Source organism: Ptychodera flava, chromosome 22 (assembly GCF_041260155.1).
Source record: "Ptychodera flava strain L36383 chromosome 22, AS_Pfla_20210202, whole genome shotgun sequence".
Classification (NCBI taxonomy): domain Eukaryota; kingdom Metazoa; phylum Hemichordata; class Enteropneusta; family Ptychoderidae; genus Ptychodera; species Ptychodera flava.
The window spans coordinates 15,922,680-15,944,780 of record NC_091949.1 but is presented as its reverse complement, the minus strand read 5'-3'; the positions used below and the strand labels follow the sequence as shown (position 1 = coordinate 15,944,780).

The following is a 22,101-nucleotide window of genomic DNA, read 5'->3' as shown; positions in this document are numbered from 1 at the left end:
GGGAGACCCTCTACGTTACACTCGTACTAAGGTACTCGCAGCTGGCGAACATTTGACACAGGACTCTGTTCTCGCTGGACATTCCAATGATGGAATGGCCCTACACGAACTATAGAGACATGAAACACTAAAACAATGAACATATACTATGAGACATTTCCCAGTGGCGCATGGTCACCAGGGGGGGGGGGCGGGGGGGGGGGGGGCTGTGTTACTGCCGCACTGCAGTCATACATGCCCGTGGTTTGGCCATAATTTGGGGGGTACTGTCATGGGTCTGCTTTGGGCGGCCGGTAACACGTTGCCCGATGCACGGTACCCAGAGCCCGGTACCGCCATCCAGGCCGCTATGACGCCTCGTCGCCCTGCCATGGCAGTGCACGCATAACCCGGATTTCGGCCAAACACTTGTCTCCGTGTCATTCCTTTGCGTTAATGGGTGATTATGGCTTTGCTATAATCATTGTTAACGTCTGGGAGGACACGGGGAAAAGGGTTTACACCTTGACATATGTGGGTCACCATGCGCCACCTACTACCACTGGCTGGATGCACTTATGACGTAACCTTATCTACCAACTGCCCCCTTTACCGTTATCTAAACAATTTGCGTCACCCTCTCCACGTCACTATCCATGCGCATATCAGTGTGAGCAAAGCTATAGCTCGTCCATTTCAACTTCTGCCACGCTCAAGTTCACACCACAAAATCCCCGCCCACCCTCCGCAAAAGAAAAAATAAATAAATAAATAAATAAAGCCTCGCTGCAGGCTAGCAGCTCACAATAAAAGATATTGTACGTCTATATACTGCTTACTTTATACAATAAAGTTCCAGGGGGGTACTGTCATGGGTCTGCTGGGCAGCCGGTAACACGTTGCCCGATGCACGGTACCCAGAGCCCGGTACCGCCATCCAGGCCGCTATGACGCCTCGTCGCCCCTGCCATGGCAGTGCACGCATAACCCCGGATTTCGGCCAAACACTTGTCTCCGTGTCATTCCTTTGCGTTAACTGTAATTAATGTCCAGCTTTAATACCAAGATGTTGTATTTCAAGTTATAATTGGTATTGTTTTGTGTTTTTGTTCACCCGGCAACAGGGAGAAATATCAACATCAAGTGGTCTGGATAGAGAGTCAGCCAGTCTTACCATCAATGATCAAGGACTTGGTGTATATGAAGTGACTGTGATTGCTAAGGACCAAGGAACTGTTGCATTAACATCAACAACTACTGTAAGTCCTGGAAATATGTTGTGTATAGACTTAGACAAGTAACGTATCTATGCATACATATCTATGGTCCCATATGTAAATTGAGTGTATTTTGTATATGTACAGCCATACATAAAAGATTTGAAGCAATACAGGGACATGTATTTATAAGTATACAATGCCTTGCAATATTAAACTGATTAGAACGACTGTTTTCATATGGTTTTTACATACAATGAATGATGACTTTGAATAGAAATTATTGTGTTGGTGTGGTATTAAAAGAGTGTTTGCCAAGTTACATATGTTAAGAAGGTGCAGTTCTAAAGTTAAAACTTAAGTTTTCATCAGTGTAGCTCAATACTACCAAGTTACATGTATCACTGTAGGGTAACTTATAGTGATCATCGACCAATAAAAATCCATACCCTGTTAAGGTAGAACGCACCTCGGGGACAGACATTCGGACTCTCAGACTTTTACATTCTCTTCTGATATACCACATGTGGGGGTTCGTTTTAAAGCTCTCGGTGAAAGAAAACTTTTCACCGGCTTAGTTTTTCGAAATTCAAAACATTTTATTTTTCTCCATAGAGTTAACACAGGGATGGCGGCCATTTTGAATTTCTAATATCAGTAAATCTTTGTAATTTGTTTCTCTAGTACCAAAATTTGCACGGTGACCCCCTATTTTTATTCTTGATTTTGAAAAAGAATGATTGAAAGATTCCTTGAGGAAAGTTAGAGCAAAAGTTTAAGTCTTTCAATTTCGAGGTGCATACTACCTTAAACGCCAATTCAAACACACAGTGATACACATTTAGAAACTTCATAAAATCTCAGGCAATGTGAAAACAAAACACATACTTACCTAGATCTCAGGACATGTGAAAACTTAATAGATTACCTATATGTTAAGCATGTGCTGTAACCACTCTCATCTATTATACGGTATACCACCAGGTGACTGTGTTTGTTACCGACATAAATGATCATCCGCCAGTCTTTAATGAGGATTCCTACTCGGGTACAGTTGTTGAGAATGTACCATCTGGACAAGAAATCATTCTGGTGAGTTCTTACAGAGTACTGCCTTACATCGCGTGTTGATGAACATTTCATTATTAAACTGATGAATTATTTCTGAGTTTCTCTAAGACAAATATGATATGAAAATAAAATGATTTTCTAGCAAAGTTCAGATTATGAATTTATGAAAGATAATCCATCCATTGGTGTAAAGCATGTATGTTGTCAAAATACCGTATTCAACATTTTCATTGGATGACCAATAGAAAGAGATATTTCAGGTTACTGTATATTGTACATTTCAGATTAAAGATCAAAACTGCCAACAATTTGCACATTGTATTCATGCAATTTTTTACACCACACTGTTTATTTTGGAAAATCCGAATCAAAGAGGATGATGCCCAGTGTAATCAATTAGATTTTGACAAACTTCAAATTGTTTCCTCTTCTTTAGTCTTCCATTGTGGTGGTAATGGATAAAGACATCAATCAATATGGAAATATTACATTAAGGCTGTCAGGAAATGGAAATGAAGACTTTGATGTTAGTGTTAATGAAGATGGAATCGTTAAGTTGACTGTCAGTGGCGATATAGACAGGGAAAGTCTGGACATGTATGACCTCATGGTAAATTGACACTTGTTTGCCCATTTTGAAGCTGATATGTTGCAAGACTACAAGAATACAAATGGAGGATGAGTTACTCTGGAGCTTTACTGTTCCATTTGTCTTTATTTTCTAAACAACAAAATATTACTGCTAAAAGCTAGTTGTCGTTGAAAGAAATTTTAAGTGCATGTCTTTATGACAAACATGTTGATTGCAGTATGATACAATCTATGTACATTTCATATCTTAACTTTTTAGCTCCGCTGTCAGTAATGTAGAGTTTATCAAATAGCCTGTGAATTTTTCATTGTCATCCGTCGTCGTTTGTCCAAATCATGGTGAAATTTGCATATTAGTATTTTTAAGGCAATTTTGTCACTTTTGGTCAAAAAAATCTTTAAAAATCTTCTTAAAAACTACAGGTCAGATAGCTTTGATATTTTGTATATAGATATCTTGGGATGACCTATTTCAGATTTGTTCAAATTGTGCAGAAATCTGCAAATCTGCATTAAAGGCAATTTTTATCATTTTTGGTCAAAAAATTTGTTTCACCAAAACCGCTTGTCTGGCGGCTTTTATATTTGGTACACAGGTTCCTAGGGGTTATCTTATTTATGATGTGTTCAAATAATGATGAAATCTGCATCTTTTAGAGCAATTTTTGCCATTTTTGGTCAAAACTGTGTTTCTCAAAAAGTATGAGTCTGATATAGCTTTGGTATTTCATATACAGGTTCCTACACATGAACTAAATGTGATATATTAAAATTATGATGAAATCTGCAATTTTATATTTTTGGGAAAATTTTTGCCATTTTTGGTCAAAAGATTTGTTCCTCAAAAACCGCTCATCTGATAGCTTTGATATTTGATATATAGGTTTCAAGGGATTATTTTAATATGATATATTGAAATTATGATGAAATCTGCAATATAGTTTTTTTAGTGCCAATTTTTGCCATTAGTGGTTAAAAAATTGATTCTCAAAAGACTACTTATTTGATAGCTTTGGTTGACATGTTTCTGATAGCTTTGGTTGACATGTTCTTAGGGATGATCTCAATGTGATATGTTCAAATCATGATGAAATCTTCGATTGTGTGTTTTTGCAGCTATTTTTGCCATTTTTTGGCAGGCCACTGAAATAAGCTATAAAAGATTTCCACCTTCATCAACACATGTCAAAAATAGTTATTCTGTACATAACACAGTGGAGCTATATCGGCCGCTAGGTCGCTTGTTTACATAATATTTTAGCAAAAGGGTCACTGGGTATATAAGCCCGGGTATATAAATTTGTTATGTTTTATTTTTGATGGTGTTATGATGTTGTTCAACTTCTCTCAACATGTTTAATGAATGGTCAATGAAATCATGCTTTCTGACTAGCGTACAAAACGAAAATATACCAAAAAATGAAAATGTAATTTTTGATTCACTAGTGGTATATGAAAACTAAGTAATGTTTCCTCTATCACCCGGTAAACCTCATAAAACACTTTGATTGCTATTTTAGCGTTTGGGATTTTCATTGCAATTAATATGCAGGTTTTGAATTTTGCTAAAACAACATTCTAACCACGGTAAATATAGAGAAAATTTTAATTAGAAGTATGTTAAACAAGCAAATTGACAGCCTTAACTCAATCCACTAAAAAAGGATTCTAGCTAAAAAGACCATGTTTACAGTTTGTTTGACATTGAACGTATCTTTCATCAATATCTTTTGCAATGAGTCCATTGTTTATTTGAAGAAGGTATAGTCATTGTTTTTACTTGGCATGAAAACTTACCAAAAGGAGTGACTTTGTGTCTTTTAATGTTTATATCCTAGGGCAGTGTATGAAACATCAACACAGGTTGATATTCTGATTTTTTTTGTATTTTGGTGTATTCTGTGTTAATGATGAATCATTTCTGTACCAATCAGATAATTGCAGAAGACCAAGGAATACCTCAAATGAGTTCAAATGCAAGTGTAACCATAACTGTTTTAGACTTGAATGATGAACCTCCAATGTTCAATGAGACTTCATACAATGGTACAGTTGCTGAAACTCAACCAAGGATGACACTAGTAGATATGGTATGGAAATGTTTAAAGCTTTTTCAAAAATACCTCACTTTTCACATGACACAGGCTGTTTGATGGCAAACTTACCAGTGACACTGTATTTGGACCAGATAACTATGAGTAACTGTAACACTGTTTGAATCATGTCGTATAATACAGATGAGGTAATGTGTTTAAAAGTAGTTTGTTTTCTTGCAAAAGTCATAAAAAGCTTTTAAAAGTGGCTAAAATGTCCTGTTATTGACATGTTGTTTCAATGATTGGTGGAGGAGATTGATACAGTATGCTCATTCTTACACAGTCTTGTCAATTTTTTGAAAGATATAAAACAAACGTGGTAATCAATTACAGTTTTAATCATGGCAACCTTTAGAAATATCAACATCATCCTTTTTTTCTCATTGCAGACACCAGACTTTGTAGCTTATGACAGAGATCTTCCTCCAAACAACTTAATAATCTATTCCATTGATGCCGGAAATGACGATAACAAATTTTTGATTGGCCGTGAGTGCAGTTTCATTGTTCTGTTGCTCTTTGTCTATATGTAATGCAATTGTTATTGTATTTGCTATCAGTACATGAACAGTTGGCTGCATGTGTTATGAGGGCATGGTCATCTGTTGCATTTCCTCCAAGAAGACAATGGTTCTTTCTCTTGCCTAGATAATCATACACATCCATGTGATAGTGACATTTTTTTGAGCATTTGAACAGTTGATATTTTACTAGTTTGTATTTTATGCTGTAATGGTATCAACAACATATTCATCAGTCTTGTTTGACACAAAGAAGAAAATTCTGCATACATTTGCATTATTAACATGTAATGTATTCTAATTCTCACACACTGGTAAATTTCTTCAAATTTTAGTTTTTACAATACTGCCATTAGTACTCAAAAATCGTGGGTTCATCACGGTATTCTGTGTAGATAACTATATTTTTCTGTCTAGGAGTCAACTCTGCTTTCTTGTCATGTCCAAAGATGAACTTATATGATTTTTGGCTTAATATAAGACATCGTTTTTTTATTCTTTAGTGCATAACATTGCTAATTTCACATAGGTTTTGATAAATACTTTTTGCTTGGTTCATTAGTATCGCAATTACTGAGTTGGTATACTATGAGAAACAATAAAATATTTGATGAGAATCTTTTTGTTTTGCATTTTCAGAACTGGATGGGAAGATCTATACACTTGAGCCATTGGACTATGAAGCAGGAGACACATCTTTCACATTGACAGTTAGTGCAATGAACTTTGGTAGAAACGATTTGAAATCTACTGTAATGGTAACTATCACAGTGATGGATGAGGCAGAAACCACGACTGCAGCTACAACTGTGCCTATGACGACAGGTATGATAAGCATTACACTTGTACCATCTCATGTAACCCCTGGCACATTAGTCACTGCTCTTGGAGGGTCTCAGTCCACTACAGGAATATCTGGACCACCTGGGCAGGACTCTGTGTCCAGTGGGCTGACAGACACATCTGTAGGAGCACCACCATCCTTTTCTGTTTCATCATCATCCCAAGTGCATGGCTCCACAACGACTGGTTATGGGATATCCTTACAAGCATCATCATTGGTGTCCTCACCTTCACCATCCCTCTTATCATCATCATCATCATCATCATCATCACCATCACCATCACTCAACACACCATCAATGTCATCAGGTAATTCTAAATTTTCTGCATGGTTCTCCATCAGCATGATTGGAAGGAGGCGATCTGTTCAATTTACGAGTTTTAATTTCTAGAATGGAATGGAATTTTCCTCTCCATTATTAAAATCATCATCTTCACCATCATCATCCCCTCATGGTTCCTCTATCCATGGAATGACAACCCAAATAAATTCTTCTATTAGCGAAGATAACAGTAACACTAATTCTCTCATTTCATCAACTTTTCCTGTAAAGATAGTTATCGGACTGTCCTCTAGTAACATTAGCTCAGCTTCCAAAGCTTCTGGTCCAAGTGCTGCAGGATCTACCATTTCTCCTACCTCTGCACATAGCATGCAATCACCTTTTGCCTCACCAGTATCACATATCTCTGAATCTCACTGCTCCAAATTACGTTTAAAACATTTCCAACCACTAAAAAGTATTACATAATGTGCTTCTAGTCCCATAGATAGCTTAGTAAGTGGAGGTTTGCCCACAAGTGCTGTAAGTTTTATGTCATATGTCCATAACAGCAGTTAACCGCATACCTACTTTAGAGCATAAATCTGATTCCTGCCCACAAAGAGATAGCTCTGAGAATGGAGGTTTGCCCACAAGCGCAGTAAGTATTATGTAAATGTCCCTAGCAGCAGTAAATAGCATACCTATTTTAGAGCGTAAAACTGGTTCCTCTCCGCTAACAGTTGCATACCCATTATGGAGTAATATAGTTCCCATCTCTGCCCCTTTAACGTTTTCTGTCGTCAACAACAAAACTAGATTTCACTGCCACAACTCACGACCCAAAGATTGAAACCACCAATTTACAATAAAGTAATGCTCCACCTGCTATAGCTGCCTCAGTAACAGAGACAAATGCTATCATCCTTGGCTCTCCAATAACCAGTTTAAAATCTGCAACAGGAACAATACCAAGTTCATTGACTGGCAGCGTAACAACAGGAACAGAGCCAACCAGAAGAACACATACAAAAACGCAGCCAGCATCAACCACTGGAACTCTACAAACAGAAACAGGGCATGTAACACACACTGGTAGTGCACCGACTCAAACACAACCAGCAGCATCAACGACAAAGTACTAACAGGAACAGGACCTGCAGCACCTACAGGAAGTGTTTCCACAGTATCCGGTGGACCAACTGGAACAGGACCCCAGGCACCAACTGGAAGTATGCTAACTGGAACACAACCAGCAGCACTAACTACAAGCTTATGGACAGGAACAGGACCTGCAGCACCAACTGGAAGTGTATCTACAGTATCTGGTAAACCAACAGGAACAGGACCTACAGCACCAACTGGAAGTGTATCTACACTATCTGGGGGACAAACAGGAACAGGACCTGCAGCACCAACTGGAAGTGTATCTACAGTATCCGGGGGACAAACAGGAACAGGACCTGCAGCACAAACAGGAAGTGTATCTACAGTATCCGGTGGACAAACAGGAACAGGACCTGCAGCACCAACAGGAAGTGTATCTACAGTATCTGGTAGACCAACAGGAACAGGACCTGCAGCACAAACTGGAAGTGTGTCTACAGTATCTGGTAGACCAACAGGAACAGGACCTGTGGCACAAACTGGAAGTGTATCTACAGTATCTGGGGGACAAACAGGAACAGGACCTGCAGCACCAACAGGAAGTGTATCTACAGTATCCGGGGGACAAACAGGAACAGGACCTGCAGCACCAACAGGAAGTGTATCTACAGTATCCGGTGGACAAACAGGAACAGGACCTGCAGCACCAACAGGAAGTGTATCTACAGTATCTGGTAGACCAACACAAACAGGACCCCGAGTACCAACTGGAAGTGTTCCTAGTGGAACACAACCAGGAGCACCAACTACAAGCTTACGGACAGGAACAGGACCTACAGCACCAACAGGAAGTGTATCTATAGTATCAGGCAGACCAACAGGAACAGGGCCCCAAGTACCAACTGGAGATATGCCAACAGGAACACAACAAGCAGCACCAAGTACAAGCTTACAGACAGGAACAGGACCTGTAGCACCAACTGGAAGTGTATCTACAGTATCTGGTAGACCAACACAAACAGGACCCCAAGTACCAGCTGGAAGTGTGCCAAGTGGAACACAACCAGGAGCACCGACTACAAGCTTACGGACAGGATCAGGACCTGTAGCACCAACAGTAAGCGTATCTTCAGTATCAGGTAGACCAACAGGAACAGGGCCCCAAGTACCAACTGGAGATATGCCAACAGGAACACAACAAGCAGCAGCAAGTACAAGCTTACAGACAGGAACAGGACCTGTAGCACCAACTGGAAGTGTATCTACAGTATCTGGTAGACCAACACAAACAGGACCTGCTGTACCAACAGGAAGTGTATCTACAGTGTCAGGTAGACCGACAGGAACAGGGCCCCAAGTACCAACTGGAAGTATGCCAACAGGAACACAACCAGCAGCACCAACTACAAGTTTAAAAACAGGAACAGGACCTGCAGTTCCAACAGGCAGTGTATCTTCAATATCTGGTAGGCCAACAGGAACAAGACCTGTAGCACCAACAGGCAGTGTTCCAACACCTGGAGCTCCAACAGGCAGCGCTATAACAGAAACGGGTCCTGGAGCAATAAGCGAAATTACCCCAACAGGAACTCAACCACTCAAAACAGGCACCACCCAAACTGGAACAAAACAAACCCCTGGAAGCCTTCCCACTGTAGGGCCCTCAGGACCCCTCCCCAGTTTAGGCCCCAGCATGCCCCAAGCTACAGCTAGTGGACCAAGTGTAGGTACTTCAGACTCTGGTGTCTCCCCTCCAGTATTAACTCAACAAACACTTATCCCTACAGAGCGTCCTTCTGATGAGTATTTTGAATTTGAAGATGAAGAAGATCTTGGTAGAACAATTCCTTCAGATCTTCCAAGCAATGAGACAGTTGCAGAAGTCATTGCCAGAAATCCAGAAGGTCTTAGAGATGGTATCTACTACAACATCACAAATCAGACAGTACAATGTGAGTAGACTTTATCCAAAGTGTGTTATATACCGGTATATAATATGATGTCAGCATAAGTAAGTTACCATTCATAGAACAGTTTTGCACAGTAATGGCATAAAATTTGATTTAAACTGCTGAAATTTAACAAATCTCTTTAAGCACCTGGGTGAACAAAAAGTCAATCTAAATCATTGGTTCATTGACTTAATGTAAATCTACAAAAACTATTGTTGCCACAATGCATTATGAGTATGGAATTAAAAATGCAACTGTAATCAACACATCTCCTTTCAGTCTCTGGTTTTATAAAATTTGCTGTACACCAGTATTCTCATTTCTTTATTAATGCAAGTAAGATATTCTAGATAGAGTTTACATGCAGGATGCTATCATAACTGCTTCTGAGTACTTCATTTACTTGCACAATTCTACGATATGTAAAAGATTGGAACATATCGATTTATGACACGGATGTAAATAATATTTGCCATGTAATGTAATGTGCATAGAACATGCATCCTCTTTTGAAAACTCTCAAGATAACGTCTCTTCTGCTGCATTAGCTTGCTTTTCACAGCTCACCATCCATTGGAATGTCAGGTAGCAGTTTATGTATTATACGTTGTGTCAAAATTCTCATTTCTCATTTTGTAACAACTGTGACCCATAAAACTGTCAATTGAATGATCTCTCAGGACGTTGAAAAGTTCCATAATGCTGAGACCATACTATCATTGATTCAAAATTGTATTATTGCTGGAGCAAGATTTCTTTAAATCAGTTGTCTGACAGACTTTTCCCATTGAGCTATTAGCTTATGGATAAAATGTATTATTTTGAGATTTTGTACCAGCTTGTTGTTGAAATATTTTGTGTTTTCAAACCTACAAGTGTCTCCTGATGATCCAGTCCTCCCATCTGACCAATTCATGATTGATTCACTAACTGGAGTGATAACCTTGGCAAAACCAATCAACGGCAATGTTGGACTATTCACACTTGATGTAACAGCATGGAATATCACAGACCCATCACTGTATTCTACAGTAACTGTAAGTATCTGACATTGTGAGCGTCACTTTGTTGAACTCTACCACTTACTGCACTGCCAGTGTTTTGAGAAAATGATACAAAAATGTAGCAATTTCAAAAATAGTATCCAGATATAACTCCAGAATCCAACACTAAACCCCATTGAAAATACAACTATCATTCTGTGAACTGTTAAAACATGCCAATTCAATTTTATTTGCTGGCCATTATAACCTAGCATGTGAATAAACAAGCAATACAGATTTTGATCCCCCAAGATCCAATCGACACCATTAACATTAACTTGACTTTTTCATAGAAAAAAAGACTATCAGATTCGAGGATGTGGGTAGAGCTCATATTGATCTTCATTTAGTTGTGAAACAAACAACAAACAGCAAACAATATACCCATAGTTTGATTAATAGAAATATAGAAACATGTTACTGTTTGAGAATTTCAATGATGGATACTTTGATTTAAAGGTTAAATGATAATTATTTCCTTAGGTTGAAATTACAGTTGTTGGTCCAAACAACACAGCTCCTAAGTTTATGGCACCATCATACTCAGCAGAGATCAAGGATGATGATGTTGTTGGTACCATGGTTACAGTGGTATCAGCAAATGATGATGATTCTCCTACTTATGGTAATGGACAGTTTCAATACATGTTTGAAGAGAACAATCCTAGTACTGGTAAGGAAGATTCAAAAAATATTTGCTGAATAGATTTGTTAGCGTTTTATCTTTCCTAGGAATTGCTTAAAAGATAAATCTCGAAAAGTTTGTCCGGTATTTAAAAAGTACAATTAAAGTTCCACACCAAATGCGAGGAAACAAGAGGAATTAAGATATATTTTGCACCATTACATGATGAGACATCTCTTCATGCAGTATACTTAAATGTAATTTTAAGGCTGTGGGAATTCACATGAAATGAGAAACATAATTTGACCTTGATACTGATGACATTCATGCAACCATTGAAATAGTTTATGGGGCCAATGGTAGTTTAATTAGTTTCAGAGTGGAAACTCGCCTGAGCATTGACAAACCAAGAAAATTCTTATTTCCCCCACAGTCAAATTTCAATATATGATCATGCCCATGTCATTTGTTTGTTTAAAAAAATACATCAACATTTTTTACCTTACAGTATGTGAAAACATTACAGCTTATTGATATTCAGAATGCACAGATATTTCAAGTCAGTGTTGACAGTCAGTGATAATTGTGCAAATTGATAAACCTGCAGCTTGCTTTGATCCCAATGGTTCAGTCATCAAATGCCATTGTTCCTTTTCAGAGGAAGTGCAACTTCTTTGTGGGCTGTTATTGTAATACGTCTATGGCATTACAAACTGAAATGCTCATAATGCAGAATCAATGCCCAAGACTTACCTAATTATGGTGGAAATATATATTGTGATGTGTGCAACATTGTCATTTTTTTTTTGCAGACTATTTTAACATCAATCAAAATGGAGTGATCACAGTAAAGAAATCTCTGCTTCCAATCGCAACATATTCAGTGGAGTTGGTAGTGGTCGCCAAAGATGGTGGCTTACCTCCATTAAATGATACCACAGTTGTAATGATCAACATCACAAGAATGTTTGGCAATCTTCACAGTCCTGTCATAACTCCTCCTATAATGTTGGTGCAAATCAAAGAGGTAGGGACATATTAAAACACATTTAATTTGTTAAAGAGCTGGGTTTGATCTGCATGTGAACATCCTTTTCAAGGAGTTGAAATTAGATTCCTGATATCTAAGACAAGTTCCTCAGAGCTTTTGATACCTACTCATTTCTGGTCAGCAGCCTAGTTAAGTTAATGGTGTTATAACTATAACATACCAGTGCTAAATCGTCTCCTTTACTAGCAATTAGCAGGTATACAGTTGATTTTGGTACATTTTGCTTAACATAGCACTTGCCTAGAAGCAGATGCTATACCACTATGTGGCCCATCGTATTCAAATCTCGTACATACCCACCTGCATTAGGGATTATCCCATGGTGGTACTATAGAGGATGTCACCATTTCTAAACTTTTTAGTACAAATGCTATGGAATGTTGAACAAATTTTATTAGTCAGGCTAGTTTCAGAAAAGTTGTACTTGTATTCATACATCAAGTGGCAAATATCAAATATGAGAATAATTTCGCAATATTTGTAGTTTAATTGCTTTGCTTTAACATCAAACACGATGATTATCCTGAAAAAGAGTTTGATAAGAAGTATTTGCATTCTGCAGGATATCAAACCTGGCAGCATTATTCACACTGTGAATGCAACAGATGAAGACCCTGGCATTGGCGGTGAATTTGTCTTTGAGATTCAGTACGCTGGTAGCCATGACGGCAGTGCCAATCAGATGTTTGATATCGATCCACTCTATGGAAATATCTCAACCCAGGCAGCATTTGACTACGACAATGGGGCAACATACTACCAGGTAAACCAACTCGCAGATCAAATTATGTCCAGATTGTAGATGGTAGAAGTGTGTATCTCTGATATATATAATATAATTTACATATCTATATATATAAGCATCTGAGGTTGTTCCGAAAGAATGAACACACTTAATTACATGCATTTGATAAAGACAATAATATATAATGCTCAACTTCCTTCATAATTTACTTATTTATGCAAATTTATTAATGAGCATTTTTGAGCCAAAGTTTAGATTTTTCACTTTTAAGGTGCATACTATCTTTATATGAATTTGAAAACAGCTGATAACAGGTGGACAGTTATATATATATTGATACTGGGTGTAGCATTACATGCCAACACATAGCACATAGCACAATGTGTCGTCCATGTGTATGTAATATTTTTGTCATTTTGTAATTGCCTCTGCCGCCTTCTTCTCAACTTGATAACAACAGATAATGGTGTATGCCGAAGACAGGGGATACCCACCAAGACGAGGATATGGTGTGATAGGGATTACTATCTTGGATGTCAATGATAATGCCCCAGAATTTCAACAGGTCAGTGACACAAACTTGCAACTCATACCTGAATCCCAAAACCTCTGTGTGCAATTTTGATGATTTCACTTTTTGTGACGAACTGCCAGTTTGTGATCTGTATAATATGTTACAGTGCAGAGGATGGAAAAGTGTTCAAAGAAAATTGTCTCTTTATGCATAGATTTCTCAATTTAAGCCCGATTGTGTCTGTCTGTGATCCATGAAGCTGGAAATTTCAACAAATGTTGACAGAGTTTTTCATACTATTCGCAGTCGGATGGTCCATTGCATGTAATTGAGAATGCTGCAAATGTATCCGTTGGTAAAGTGGTTGCAACTGACAGTGACAGTGGAGACAATGCTTATGTGGAGTATTCTATAACTGGTAAGCAATATACTTTAAAGGGGAAATTTACCCAGACTTTCTTAGGTAATAAAGTTGTTATTTAGTGAAAAATAAACAAAATAGCGTTGGTTTCATTCACTTTCACCTGTGCATATTAGCCCAGTGGCCACAAGCTTAAAACACGTAAACCGGAAATGACGTATCAAACTTGCTGGTCGTCTTGTACACAGCAAGTTCAAAGCACGGTCACTATAGCAACCAAGCTCTTCTATGCCAAGGAAAGGACGCGTACATGGTACGCAAACCTCAGTGCCGCCTAAAAATCATAATGGCGAAGATAATCGGCAATGACTTTGAACCTGAACGATCAATGATCCAAGACTGACATTGTCAGAAAGTTACAGCAACTCGAGTTCGGAAAGTGACTATTCTAGCTCCGATGATGAAGTTCAAATTCCTCTTGGCGATCAATCATGCATGTGGTGCGCCTGCAATCGCTGTGAAATCATGCCGACGCCGAAGTAATGCCAATGCTGTAAAGAGATCGACATTAATTCTAAAAGTGAGAGCATTTTTAATGTGTTACAGAACACCCTGATGTAGCCATGATTAGTCTAGAACCGGCGGTCCTGTCTACAGCGTTCTGTTTCTAGTGCCTGAGTGTATACGTACAGTCCCATATGTACAAGCGACGCACTTGGGGCTGGAATATGCCGGGACAGTTTTCTTTTAGGCTTGCAGTTCAGTAGTTGGGCTTGCAACTTTCGCTAAAAGCTGTCCTTCTCAAAGTTGTATTCGCAGAAAACTTTATTTCTGCTCAACTTAAACATCAACACCGAGTGCTTGGCCCCTATATTCTGTAGCCATTCTGTAAGTGGAAAAGCTTGCAGTTGCACACGTCGACTGCTTCAATGACCAAGTTTACGACGTCACTTCCGGTATTTTAGTACACCGCTGTTTATTAGCCAGTGAGTGAAAGTGAATAAAATCGACTCGAAAGCCTTTCAATGGTCATATCAGTTTAATATTCCGAAATTAATTTTCAAGGTAAATTTCCCCTTTAAAATGAAATACCTCATCTGTGTGTCAAAGAGACAGTCAGTCTTGATATTTTTGTGTCATTCATGCTGTGATGGACAGCTTTGAAAACTACAAATAGAAAAGCAGATAAATATTTTCTATCAGTTTGTCTGCTCTGTTGCTTTTATTGCAGACTAAATGCAAAAAATCCTTGTGCGGCCAAACGGTTATAAACACCCAAACAAATATGATGCGTTTCATATTCAATTGTACGATGATTGCACCTCTTATGGTACATTATTTTTCTCAACAGGTGGCTCTGGTATAGGTTTGTTCTACATAGATGCAGAATCAGGTGAAATATTCACCGAAGCAGAACTTGACCGAGAGGACCCTGCCAGCAATGGTATGTACAATCTAAGTATCACAGCAACCAACTCCAGGGCATCGCCTCAGGAAAGTGCTGAGGTAACCATAGAGATTGTCATTGATGATGTAAACGACAATCCACCAGAGTTCCAGGGATCCTACCCATCTCCTATTGTTATTCCGTTGAGGTCTGAAATCGGACATTCCGTCACCACTGTGGAAGCAACAGACAAAGATAAGGTAAGTCGATCTTTCAGTTTCAAAGCGTTACACTGTCTGTTGGAAGGATTTGTAGTGAAAAACCACAGATGTTGTCTTTCCAATTTCATGACAGGTGCAAATGCAATGGGTATTACACTGCACTGCCAAACACTGTCAAATATATTTAAGTATGATAAAATTTGCTGTGGTTTGATTTAAAAGCATAGCAGTCTGATCCAAAATACATTTCTTTAAAACACGGTAATACTTTGATTACATTTGAAACTGTCTTTGTGGAATTGGAAGTTGAGGTATAATGTTAAACATTTTTTGCGTACAATACCGTTCCAAAACTTGTACATACAAAGCTTGTACATGACTGCAATGTACTCAGTTATTCTACCTTCTCTCCGGGGCATACTATTGAAAATATCCATAAGGTGAAACTTTGCATTTCATATCTGACAATTCTTGATTCCTTTGCATGCTGTGTGTAAGAACCGGTTTCACCATGTGGTTTCATTCACTCTGAAAGATTGCTGGTATTTTGACAACATTCAATATTCAACATTATAGCAGACAGAAGAATCATGACTTTTGTTTTGGTAGCGGCATATAATAAAAAATCGCTGTACAGTTCTTTCATTAAACTCTGAATGTAAGGTTTTGTTTAGATGATTTACGAAGTACCACTTCTGATAATTTTCCATAACAGGGTGACAATGCCAAGATATCGTACATGCTATCACCGGGCAGTGCTTACTTTACAATTGATAGAGACAGTGGTGAAATCAAAACGTCCGCAAGTTTCGATGAATCTGACACAAGTCAAGCATTTAATGTAAGTGATTTTTAACCTCTATTGTTTTTAACCTCTATTGTTCTCATCTTTGTGTTTGTTCCTGTCACAGATTTTACCCTTAATTATAGAGCTATCATCACATTGTGTTCTTCATTAATAATCATGACTTACACCAATTATGTACCACCAATAATATTTAGCTTAACACTTTCACTGCGTAATTAATTTTTATACATGCATTCCTGTGTGTAGTTTTCTATGCTCGATATATGGCCTTATAAATATTGATTTACATGCATGAGCTATATCTTTGTAATTATAAGAGTATTCGGGACAATTTTTTCAGTGAGTATTGCAAAATGACAGTGGATCATAAAAATTGACAAAAGGTCATGTGACACACCTATAAGGTCACGTGATCATGGCCGCCATATTGGATTTTAGAAAAAAAAATCAAAAATTGTTGCATTTTTTGTTATTTCAATATATAAATGTATTTTTTTCAGTGTAACACTTTAAAAATTAGTACTTACGTTTTATTAACTCAAATTCAGTAGGGGGAGCACATACTCTAAAACATACTCCACATAAATGAGAATAATATGCATATTTATTACAAGTTCATCTTCAAACTACAGGTATCATCTGACATTCAAAAGAGAGCTACATTATATATAAGCTTATATACTGGTAGCTAGTCCGATGTGTAATTGTCATTGATAGATTGATGTCGTACAACATCCATAGGATTCCCCATCAACGTTTGTGACGTCGGTCAACGACTCTTTGTCGAGCTTTTCTCTCAGCATACTCAGCTAGCTGGCCTACCTTCCTGTCTTGCTTGTGTGACGTTTCTGGATGTGTAAACGTCTTTGTAATGGTTTCTTAATTAGTTAAGTGTCTTTTAATTGTTGTGTTTACGTTTAATTATAGTAGCGGGTAGCGTACTGTCCTTGGTACATGCACTTAAGAGGTCAGTAGACATATCCGATGACATGACTGGACTGCATTCCAATGCGTCTCTTTGTCTTAGAGTGTGTAGTCATTTATCACTTCTTCTGACAGTTGTTTTTGCCAACGTGGCAGTATTAGTATTAAGATGATATTAAGTAGGGATATTAATATACAGATTAGGCAATCATAATGAGCAAGATATTGTATGTCATTGGCTTAAGGCTTTGTTCGTGTGCAAAAGTAGCTTCTGATTGGCGGAGAAGTCATACTTAAGCCAGTGTTTTGTGTGATTTTGTTGAGTTAGCATCGGGCGCTACTCCACGCACAGGGGAAGGATGCTGTTATGCCCAGCAGTAGTAGCAGAGATCTCTAAGCTCTGGACTTAGAGTTTTGTAAGCAGATAGACGGAGTTGCTGATAGAACGGAGTTGCTGTATGAGTACGAGACATCTCAGACGTCTCGGCGGCAAGGCTTGCAGATATCCTGAGCAGCTGCTGACTTAGCCTCGAGGGGCTTCAGCATTGATCCAGGGCCAGTGTGCCGACAGCCAACCCCACTGAGACCGGTTCCTGTTAAGCAGAGCAGAGGGGTAAGTCCAGTTAAGGACTTGGTTAATGGCTGTGTGCTGCTCGTTCCTGTTCCCAGAGTATCACCGTAAACTCTGGTGTTGCTGCTGTAGCCTTGCCAGACTGTCTTAACAGACAGTTCGTTCCAGTACTCCGTAGCTGTCAATAGTTCCAGTGGGCATACTTGGCATTCCAGACATTCATTCCCTGCTGAGTGGAGCTACGTACGATCCTGAGTAAAGTAAGCAGAGAGTTTAGAGAGCAGAGAGTTTAGCAGTAAAGCTGTTGCTTTAGTTCCAGTAAGCTGTTGCTGTAGTTCCTGTTGAATGCTGTATTTAACCATTAAAGAAATATAAGCCGAATGGCAGAGAGCTGTAATACACGACTCCCAGTGTTTTATTGGCCTGGGTTGGGCCGTTAACCCCAGCAGAACTTCGCCGGCAGGTACCATTAAGTCAGAAACCCTTACGGGGCCTCTAAGCAGTGTAGTATTACTCAGGCCGGCTACCACTTTCCTGTTAAGATATACTCACTGTGTAAAGCCCTGTACGAACCCAACTCACGACACAAAGGCCAGAAACAGAGAAAGTTGTCGCATTGGTGGCAGCGGAGTGGGATGATATTCTGACTTAGGCGAATAAATGGTACAGAGTAACACTGGGCGAAAAACTAAGAAGTTTTAGAGAAATTGATGCAGACAAAAGAAAGGGTTAACTGAGGTCACATGCAGACATATGAGTGATGGCTACGGCAGTTGAAATTGAGCAGTCTGATAAAACTGAGGAGGTCATTACGTTCACTGGAGGTGAACAGGACCGGCCCCAAGGCAAGGTCAACAGTCCAATTGCAGAACGTCAGATCACAGGGGAAACTACAGCACAGTGGAAGGCTGTAGTAGGCGAAAGTGGATATGACACGTTAGCTTTTGGTGCGACTGGGGGCAGAATGAGCAGAGAAACTACAGAAAGGGGAGAAATAAAAGGCCCTGACTATCGTTTCCCTGGCAGCAGTTTTTCAGGCAGTGCTCTAGGCACAAGCACCCCTAATGTGCGGCCATGGTTAAATGTAGGAAACCGGCTACAAAGTGAGAATGAGTATGGAATGCAGTCTCCATACCGACCAGAAAGCAGTTTCCTGAGACAGAACAGAGAGGGCGCACTTGAGGGCAGAAATCACTATATGTCTGGGGCTAGACCGAAGGAAAGCAGTGACTATCTAAGATTACCGAATCTTAGGAGGGGGTCACCAGGGAGACCCCTGGCTGAGCTGTATGAAAACAAAGGAGCCTATGAAGCAGTGTTGTCCTTATATTTAAAAGTAGCCGGGTAAATTAAGAAAGTAGACGGGTTGACTGCGAGGGAGCGAAGCGACCAAGCAGCGAGTGAGCGTAGCGAACGAGGGGGAAGAGCGCGTGAGGGGGATGTCCCCCCTCTCGCAAGGAGAAAAATGAAATTTTGGAGTGGAAATGGTGTTCTCTGGTGGCATCTGAGGTGACATTTAGCCGAGACTGAAACAGTACTTTTGTTGTGTGTCTTAGACGTGGCTCACATACAAAAAAACAAACAAACATGATTTTTGTTTTGTTTGTATTTATTTGCAGTGAAGATGTAACATTTATCACCCGCTGTCTGCTCGTTTCATTGCTCATTTCCAATTCTTCATTACCACATAGTAGTTTCCCCAAAACCATCAAACTCATTCTATTCTAATCAAAACAAATTCGCTTTTGTTAAGAAAAACATCGGTATTAGATAATTCACTGTTACAGTGTTCGCATTTACGACAAAAAAATGCGTATATAGAAAACTCATAACAATGAAAAAATGCGTAGATAATATTACGCATTGGATTGAGTCTCTACGCATTTTTTCATTGTTATGAGTTTTCTATACGCAAACGATAATAGTAAAATGTTTGCAAAAGGACTCTCCGCGACTGAGCTTAGGCGACAACCAGACGAGATGAGTGCGTGAGATGAGTGAGATGAGTGAGTGTTGCAACATTTCTGTCAATCATTCATTTTGTGTGGAAAGTTTCGGATTCTCTGAGTGTAGTCTGAAAAATCGGCATCGTCGAGTCCGAGGTACGTTACCATGTCAGTTGTGCCTATGAACTTACTACGTTGCTAATTTTCAGGCTAGCGATAGTTTCTGAAACTTCTGACACAAAGTGAGTGATTGACAGAAATGTTGCAACAAATTAAATGCAAACCGCGCACGATCATCGCGTCTCGCTGTCCCCAAGATTTGATCAAAGCAGGTGTGCAGCATGGCGTCGGAAGGAAACAACTCTATTTTCTTTCAAATTTGCTCCACGAGTCCGTGAAAAAAATGATTCAGAGGGTCCATGGAAATACACTATCGGGCAACCCAACACGGACAACATGGAGAGGTGCAGTGAAATTGAACCCAGGGGATCAGCGCCACGGTGAAGCCGTGAGCCGTGACGATGATGCGCCGGTCGGCAACGGTCGGCAACACACATGCCTGTGACCGTGGATTCTAGTACTTAAAAATAATCACTGCAAAAAATACCCATTCAAATAAACAGTTGCTTCTAAAAAAATCAGTTCTAGCTCATTTTGTTTTAAAGCTAGAAAATGTCGGTATTGCTCTGAGAATAACTTGACTTGTTAAGAAGATCATACTCGTAGTGACCGTGACGTCTGCAGCCAGCGCGGCGGCGGAAAACTAGCTGCAGTCTCATGAACTTCGAATCGTCGATCAAAATAACATCTTTTCGGCGCTTTTTTCTAACAAATTCAGCGAAATTGAAGTTTTTCATACATAAACTAAATATATTTTTGGAATTAAGTATACCTTTTGAACGGGCTTTCTTCGGAAAAAATTTTCCATCGGCAAGATGCCAGTGGTCGACGCCACATTTCTTTTTGACGTCATCGCTAAAAATCATGACCTAAAAGATGACCTTCATACTAATCAAACCAATTACACTGCTCGTAACAAAGACAACACCATAGGCGCGTCCATCAGCCAATCACACTATTTAACAAATAAAAGATCGGGCTCAAAAAGCCACAAACAGTTCCATGCGGGGAAAGGGGTCGCGAAACTGCTGATCGTACGTGTGCCGTCTAACAGCTGGCAGTGCAATCCCGAAATTACAGGTCTATAAAATAATCTAATGACGTTAAAAGTAGCTGGGAAAAAATGCAAAACAGCCGGGTTATTTACCCGGCACCCGGCTTCTAAGGACAACACTGATGAAGGTAGCTACAGAGAGGGCGCTTTTCCTGCTGGAAATGCAGATAGCTACATGTCCTCCTTTGCCAGACTGAATGCCCGTCTTGATTCAGTGATGGGGCGACAAAGTAGCCCAGGTCAGGGAGAGAGCAGTCATATAGAGGACCTTACCTGCCTGGGGGAAGGGGAAGTCGACAAGATAGGATTCCCCAGAATCCAGTAAGGGGAGCCAGGCTTGAAAAGCCGGCTGTGATGCCTGACAAATATGATGGCCGCAGTTCCTGGCGTGACTGCTATTGTCACTTTACCCACTGTGCAGCAATTAACAGATGGAATGAGTGGAAAAGGGTCATTTCCTGGCAGCTTCCCTGAGAGGCCGTGCCCAGAACATGCTTCCCCGTATTTATGGCTACCTGAGGAGATGCAGTATGATGAATTAGTGGCCATATTGGAAGCACGCTTTGGTTCTTTGGGCAAAGCTGAGTTACGTTTAACCCAGCTGAAATGCAGAAAGGGGATGAAAGATGAGACGCTTGCAGATCTAGGACAAGCTATCCTAGATTTGACTGAGCAAGCTTATCCTGAACTTGACCCGATAGCCATTGACAAGTTGGCTAGGCAGTACTTTTCCGATGCAATCCCTGATGCAGAAATTCGTGCAGACTTATTCAGACAGCGGCCCAGAACACTCGATGCAGCAATATGAATTGCTATTCATACTGAGTCATTCCTGCATTCTGAAGCTGGACGGATGAAACGATGCCATCATATCAGGCTGGTTGGCATTGATGATGACCTGTATGATGACTCAGTAGAGATTGCAGACTCCTATGATCAACACACCAGTTTGCCGAACCAGTCAGAGTTCACTGAACTCATGGCAGCTGTCAATGCGATCAAAGAGGAGATGAAAAAAGATAAAGCTAAAGGACAAAAGAAGAAAGGACCGATATAGTGTTTCAGAAGTAGGCCATATAAGGTGCAACTGT

The 22,101-nt window shown here is 39.6% G+C and overlaps 2 protein-coding genes across 5 annotated transcripts in view; one reads left to right on the top strand and one right to left on the bottom strand.

Annotated features, from left to right (window-relative positions):
- LOC139122796 (putative neutral ceramidase C) overlaps positions 1 to 22,101 on the bottom strand; it is a 113,034-nt gene that overhangs the window by 27,176 nt on the left and 63,757 nt on the right. The window lies entirely within an intron of this gene.
- The window catches only part of LOC139122795 (cadherin-23-like), a 185,285-nt gene that overhangs the window by 119,989 nt on the left and 43,195 nt on the right, over positions 1 to 22,101 (top strand). For 3 of the 4 annotated variants that reach the window (XM_070688522.1, XM_070688521.1, XM_070688523.1), the window contains exons 92-106: positions 1,104 to 1,238; positions 2,181 to 2,288; positions 2,704 to 2,877; positions 4,793 to 4,948; positions 5,344 to 5,443; positions 6,115 to 6,300; positions 9,476 to 9,640; positions 10,517 to 10,677; positions 11,167 to 11,356; positions 12,121 to 12,335; positions 12,922 to 13,122; positions 13,565 to 13,669; positions 13,925 to 14,036; positions 15,331 to 15,626; positions 16,303 to 16,428. In XM_070688522.1, the coding sequence (XP_070544623.1) occupies positions 1,104 to 1,238; positions 2,181 to 2,288; positions 2,704 to 2,877; positions 4,793 to 4,948; positions 5,344 to 5,443; positions 6,115 to 6,300; positions 9,476 to 9,640; positions 10,517 to 10,677; positions 11,167 to 11,356; positions 12,121 to 12,335; positions 12,922 to 13,122; positions 13,565 to 13,669; positions 13,925 to 14,036; positions 15,331 to 15,626; positions 16,303 to 16,428 (2,430 nt within the window). Of the gene's footprint in view, positions 1 to 1,103; positions 1,239 to 2,180; positions 2,289 to 2,703; positions 2,878 to 4,792; positions 4,949 to 5,343; positions 5,444 to 6,114; positions 6,301 to 7,544; positions 7,838 to 9,475; positions 9,641 to 10,516; positions 10,678 to 11,166; positions 11,357 to 12,120; positions 12,336 to 12,921; positions 13,123 to 13,564; positions 13,670 to 13,924; positions 14,037 to 15,330; positions 15,627 to 16,302; positions 16,429 to 22,101 lie in introns of those variants that run through there. The other variant, XM_070688524.1, reaches the window with a different exon arrangement.